Source organism: Antennarius striatus, chromosome 1 (assembly GCF_040054535.1).
Source record: "Antennarius striatus isolate MH-2024 chromosome 1, ASM4005453v1, whole genome shotgun sequence".
Classification (NCBI taxonomy): Eukaryota; Metazoa; Chordata; class Actinopteri; order Lophiiformes; family Antennariidae; genus Antennarius; species Antennarius striatus.
In genome coordinates, this window is record NC_090776.1 from 27,264,483 (window position 1) to 27,271,515 (window position 7,033).

The 7,033-nt window shown below is 40.3% G+C and overlaps 1 protein-coding gene across 1 annotated transcript; it reads left to right on the forward strand.

The window, feature by feature from the left end:
- Window positions 1–1,034: 1,034 nt before the first annotated feature.
- Window positions 1,035–6,666, forward strand: irx6a (iroquois homeobox 6a). The gene is made up of 7 exons (XM_068303959.1): window positions 1,035–2,071; window positions 3,275–3,538; window positions 4,156–4,265; window positions 4,549–4,844; window positions 5,052–5,726; window positions 5,899–6,010; window positions 6,301–6,666. The coding sequence occupies exons 1-6, from the start codon at window positions 2,006–2,008 to the stop codon at window positions 6,003–6,005; spliced, it is 1,518 nt and encodes a 505-aa protein (XP_068160060.1). The 5' UTR covers window positions 1,035–2,005; the 3' UTR covers window positions 6,006–6,010; window positions 6,301–6,666.
- The last annotated feature ends 367 nt before the right edge of the window (window positions 6,667–7,033 follow it).

A 7,033-nucleotide genomic window follows, 5' to 3' on the forward strand; every position in this document is an offset into this window, starting at 1 on the left:
ATGGAACAGATTGATGTCACAATCTGATTAAATAATGATTGAAAAGTTTAACACAATTTCAAAACATGGATTTGACAAGTTCCCTGCTTTATTTCAGTCTCATTTCACTTATCGGGACCAAAGGCGCGATGTACTTGAGATTTGCTCCTGCCTGTGGGTGTTGACTTCCCAGAGCCTGGAGGACCATGACTCTGTCCACTTAATCTCAGAGGAAAACCTCTTGAGTCTGGAGATCTTCATCTTTTACACGCGGCTCTTTAGCGCCCCTCGGAGAAAAAGCCCATAATTACAGATTCGTCCACAAGGAAGCAAATACATGTATATATCAGTTTGGGAAGGCAGGGCATGAATGAATTTGGCACAAGGTACCAGTCGTGACAGTGGAGCCCTTTCACACCCCCGAATAGTCAGAAATAGGCAAGCCATATGACTCAGTAGGACTGATCGTCGCTGTCACTGTCAATATAAATAAAAGTGTGTAGGCATAACGAATTAAAAGACCTCCATTCCTCCCTCCCTGTCCCAGCTCCACACCACATGGGGAGGGGGGGGGGGTACAGATTGTTTATGTTTATGGAGGAGAGCGAGAGAACTGGTGATGGTTGAGCTGCTGATCTAATAAGGCTTCAAATTATTTCTCGTTTCATTCACTGTGAGGCAGCATCATTTCTTACCCATCTTTCAAGTGAGAATCATTCAATTAAAATGCAATTCTCGTCGTCCCCATCCACGGATATTTAATTAGACTGGGGAGCAGGGCTTCCACTGTCTTTTTTTTTTTTTTTTTTTTTTCCCCTTACGCGGATCTTCGAATTTCACCTCTAAGGCATATTTTCACTCTGTTACTCGTTGGTTAAACAAGGGCATGTATCCATTTGTTAATTGATACAATTACGCATTACGCGTAACGGTCACGTAGGTCTCCAGGCGCGCATCAATCACGAGTCTATTGACCTGCCAACACCCCCACCCCACCCCCCACTGCCCACCCCACCCACACACACAAACACACACACGCACTCACATGCACGCACACTCACACACATACACACACACACACACGCAACGTTCCGGTTGGGACTCCTCTTTATAATAGAGAAAGATAGAAACATAATAGTCGTTAACTCCGGCATGGACCTCTGGCCGGAGAGGAGTCGATGAGAGGTCGAAAAAATAATCAGCATTAAAAAAAAAAAAAAAAAAGTCTTATGAGAAAAAAAAAAAAAGCTTTAATATTAATATATTGAAAATATGATAAGTTTACAGAATTGTAGTTCTGAACATCACATATTGGGAAAACTTTGTAGTTTAAATATTTGAGAGAACAAAATAATCTGTTTAGGAATGCGTACAGAAAAAAAAAAAGAAAAAAAAAAAACTAAGCAAACTGTCAAAATGATGTTCACCCATGACTGATTTAACTTTGCAGAGGGTTTCCACGCGTTGCCATGATACAGTCCAACAATCACGAACAATAATGACATTTTCCGCGACATTATCTCCGCAAATCGGTAAAATTAAAAAAAAAAAAAAAAAAAAAAAGAGATTACAAAACCAGGACAACACTGTGTACAGTGCACCTTAAGAAAACCCTGCATTGGATGTGATTGGCAAAGACATTACTCTATCCTTGGTACACTGCCGTTCTGGGATTACAGTGACGTCACGCTACCTTGCATGGATGAATGCTAAAGAACTATAGAGCCACAAATAATAGCACAAGCAGAGTCCATATCTTGCAAGTCTTACGTTATCCTTTAAGCCTCCATCAGCTAACACATTTTTTTTTTTACACTTAATGACGCTTAATTTCATTTCTTAACGGGTCCTTGGAGGCATTATTCATTCATATAAAACAATCTGCAGCTGGTACCAGCCTAAAATCTCCCTCCTATGAGTGAAGTCATCTATTATTGAGCGAAAGGCCGCGCGTGGAAATGTGTGTGAGACGGTGGATTTGAAGTAGAATTGGGTTGCAATCGATCAAGGGTGAAGAATATTGCTGATGGTAACAAAAGAAGCAGCTATGTCTTTCTCACAATTTGGATACCCTTACAATGCAACTTCACAGGTAAGGTTCTTTTAATTTTTATTTCTCCTAAATTATATGAACACACAATCGCACACACACACACACAATCGCACACACACACACACACTTACATGCGCGCCAAACACGCATACAATTTAGCAGTATTTGCATACTTTATGTTTTATATCGTCAGGTTTTTTGGAGAAGCATCCATGAATGAAGGGACTGGTTTAACAGCGCTGGCAGCTATTTTTATTTTGTGCTTTAGTTGTTGAACAGAGAATCGATAAACACGCACACGTATGCAATTACACTGAATTATGAATGAACTGACGTGTGTTTTCTGATGACAATAACATTGAATGTCACCGAGGTGCGACTGAGCTCCTGCGCTGCGCACACTTCCCGCATTCACAAACTTTCTATTTATATTACCGGGACTGTTGAGGATGTTTAAACGAGTTGTCCGATTTAATTTGAGCAGTTTTACAACTCAATTACGTGATTGATTCACATTTAAATAAACTAATAGTGCGACTAATGACAAGTTCGAGGAAGTTTAAGTCAATGAGAGGACAGACGGTGAGGTTACTCTTATTGAAAAGTTGTCACCAACTTCTATCTCCATCACATTTTTGAACGTTCTGTCGTTCGGAAGATAATACACAAATATAAAACTGAAATATTCTAATCTTGAAATAGGATAGAATTTACTGGACAGCAATGTTACTTTATCTTTTTTTTTTTCTTAACGAAGTTAAAGTTCATCTTTTCATACTGAAGAACTAAACTAGAAGACTTTTACATCCCTGTTCATGTTAATGTCAAAAGGGGAGGAAATAACCCCCAAACTTACCAGTTGCATTGACTGCAGTATTCAAATTGTTCTTTTTTTTTATTTATTTATGATGTCAGCTGGTTCCGAATTCACTGAAAAGTGACTTACCTTGAATTAATTCTGTTTAAAAGTTAGGATAATGACACCTGACTCAGGACAACCTTCGCAGATGTGAACAAATGCAGACAAACGAAACCAGCTCACATTTTTGTTGTTTTAAGATTTTTGGACCCAATGCTGAAGTGCGCAACTTAATTCAGATGTTTTTTGTTTGTTTGTTTGTTTGTTTGTTGTTGTTGTTGTTTTTTTTCCCCCCGGTGCGTCTCTGTAGAGCAATCACACACATCCAAATAAGCCTTGAAACATCAAATGACAAATCTCTATTCACGATTCTCTTCATGCAGTTTTTCGTGTCGGCAAACCCCAGTACGACTTGCTGCGATTCGATTTCCAGGTCGGTCTCTGACGGGACAGGCGGCTCCCAGACCGCCGCTGCCTCCTTCTGCTGCCCGTCATACGAGAATCGGCTCCTGGCGAGCAGCCGGACGGAGCTGAACGCAGCGCTGGGGGTGTACAGCTCTCCGTACGCTGCAGCCGCCGCCGCCAGCCAGAACTACGCCAACTACTTCCCTTACAGCACAGACCCGTCCGCTATCTACTCCACTCTGGTGGGTTCATCCTCATCGCTAAAGCGGTGGGGGGTGGGGGGTGGGGGGGCTCATATACTGATCGATCAACCAGGTTTTGTTCATCAATCTACCTAAAACATTGCATCTCGACAAGCCGCTTAATTTAACGTCATGCAGGTATCATATGCTCCAAATAAGTTACTGTCACTTTTTTGGGGTGGGTGGGGGTGGAGGGGTTTTTTTTATTGGTGTTTGGTGTTTGTTCAAGTTGATTAAATGGTTAAAATAGAAATGTGCAAGATTACTTTTATTTTTTAAAAGATGAATTGATAGGTTGAAACTTATTTTTAATCATTTCTTCAATCACCTGAATTTAAGCACATTTTACTGTGCAGGCAAAATATGTATATTAAACATGAAAACAGATTTTTTTTAAAAACCCATACTATGATAAAAAGAAAGAATGCGAAGATCACATAATTTAAACTTGTGAAAATATTTTTTTAGTATTTAGATTTTGTGTTTGACTACTCTAGCTGAAATCACCCCTGCTTGGACAGATTTGTTTTTAGCTGAAAGTGGGGAAAAAATGTATTTGTATGATGTATTTGTAAGGCTAAAAGTTGTAAACCTCTAACAACATCACTGTCTTACAGAATCCACAGTATGACATTAAGGACAGTACAGGCACTTTACACTCTGGCATCACTCAGACTGCTGCGTACTATCCCTATGACCACTCGCTGGGACAGTATCAATATGACAGGTAAATTCCATGTTTATACTTGTCAACTTTAAGTAACATGAGCAATTAACACATCTTCTAAATTCCTTTTACCACTGATTGTTGAAAACATCCATCCACAGACAGAATATTCTGCATTTAGATTGAAAGTCTGAATGTAACCCCACACTGCAACCTGCAAGGAGTTAAGCTGCATTTACTGTACTTCTAGCAGCAAGGCTAGAAGAATGCCTGAGTGTGTAGAGTACACTTCACTGCACTAATGGCCATTCTTTTTTGTGCACACGTATGTATCCATGTCAAGATATGGGACAGTAGATTTTAATGGCACGGCTAGGAGGAAGAACGCAACTCGTGAAACCACCAGCACACTAAAAACATGGTTGTATGAGCACCGCAAGAACCCCTACCCCACCAAGGGAGAGAAGATCATGTTGGCCATCATAACCAAAATGACTCTTACCCAAGTGTCCACCTGGTTTGCCAATGCCCGGAGGAGGCTAAAGAAGGAAAACAAGATGACCTGGTCACCAAAGAATAAGGCCAGTGATGACAGGAAGGATGAGCTTAACAAGAGTGTACAGGACTGTGTCACCAAAGGTAATCATCTTGTTTTGTGTTACAAACTTAAACTACTAACTTGTTAGTTATTAATAAAAAAATAGAAATATAGTTTCCGATCACATTGACTAAACAGTAACAATTTACAGTAAGAAATTACATTGAAAAGTTTTCTGAGCAAATTGTCTCTCTCTATATATATATAAAGCAAACAACTTTTTACTAAAAATGTGTTTTTCCATGCAGATTCTAGTGATTACAAGGAGGAAAAGGATTTGCATCTCAGTGATCTGGAGGATATGGATGAGGATGACTGTGACAAGCTGGACAGTGACTGTGAAAAGGTAGCTGTAGGTGAGCAGGACCTCCAGAGAGCCATGGCTGTGTCGATCGTCCCTCAAAAGAGAGACTGTACTTCTGACCTGAACCTGAATTTAACTAACAGCTTCCATGCTCTCCCCTGCACTATCAAAAATGTCACTACCCTCCCTCCACTTCCATCCAACTTTCTGGATCCTGTAGTGTCCAAGGCACCCTCGTCAATCGGCCTCACAGGTACGCCGACCCTGTCGCACTTTGACACATCAGATAAGCCTCGGATTTGGTCTCTGGCTCGTACAGCAGCGTCTGGAGTCATAATGAGCTCTCAGCAGCATGGCTTGGAGCTGAGGACAGGTACCTCAAGTGGAGACTGCCGGCTCCAGAGCACCAGGCTCACCGGGACTTCAACTGGACAGTGTGGGGGCATGAGAGGCCTCGTTGAATCTGTCAGTGTTACCAATACTGAGAGCCCCTTCCCTGAGGGCACATCATTGAATTCGAAGGTCTACGGCGCTGGCAGCTACAGTCAAAAGGACCTTCAACTGCATTGTTCATCCTATTCTGCACTCCCAGACACGTTTCAGTTCTCCACTATTGAAGGTATGACATCTTATGTTAAAATCAGTTTTAGGTAGGGGTAAAATCAGTTTTAATCTCACAAATGTAGAGGTTTGTCTTAAGTTAAATATTATGGTAAAAAAGTGGTGAGACACTTCATGTCAACTTGTATCTGAGGAAAGTTTCTTAGATGTGCATTTCTCTGGGTGTTCAGGATTCTCTGATGGCAAAGCAGGCACACAGTCATCTGACCTCCGTGAAGCCTCTGGGACCATGCAGGATGACAAGGTCACTGCATTCAGACCCGTAATGAAGAGATGAATCAGGTGAGAGTCTGCACTGAACCAGAAGAGACCAGTGTAGTCATGACACACACACACATGCACACACACACGCACACACACACATTTGACACTCATTCACTCACATTTTGTTAAACATAAAGCATGAATTTTGTTTTTATTGAATGCAAATGTAGTGACTGATATTAACATCAAAACAAAACAAAAATACTAATTTATATTACAGGCAATACAAAACTTTTTTTTTTTTTTTACTTTATTAACCTTATTATTTTGGGAGCACATTTTAATCCCTTCCTGTGTTCCTTTCTCAGCCAGATCGCTGGGATCTATACGACAATAAATAATAAAACATGTATTATGCACTAAAGGACTCAGTGGTTCAACGGCAGTCGAAGCAGCAGCATAAGAGATGGGAGCTACCTGGTGCTTCAGCAGTGAGAGCTGTCAAACTGTGGACGTGGCTATCATTTTGCACAACTTTGTTTTCATGGATGGAAAGACTTTATGCAAACATTCTAGATGCAAAGGAAGAGCATTGGTCAAATTAAAAAAAAAAAAAAAAACGGCAATCGTGTAATGTAGCAAAGCAATTTATTTGTCTGTGTATTTATTATTTTTGCTCAGTATTTTTTTTTTCTTAATTGTTTAATGTGCACATTGGTTGAATTTGTATCTCTTTAAAGTATTTTGTTCCATGTTGAGTTTTATTGTGGCTTTGTGTCATTTTGCCTGATGTAACAGAGAAAAGCCTGTCGGATGTGGATCCCCCCTTTGTCAAGAGTGGACCTGAAGCGTTTTGTCAGTGTGTTCAAATGTGAGCTTCTTCTGTATTTGCCATTCACGACGTTTTTTATAAGAATACATTTTTATAAAAAAAAAACAAAAAACAACCTTCCTTTTCGTTGTTGTTGTTGTTGTTGTTGTTGTTATTTGTCAAGCCCAAAGCGCGATTGACCAATTAAAACATTTGCTGGTGGGCGTTTGATCAAAGCTGATCACTTTGACTCGATGTATGAAGACACGACGCTCGTGGAAAGTCATAAG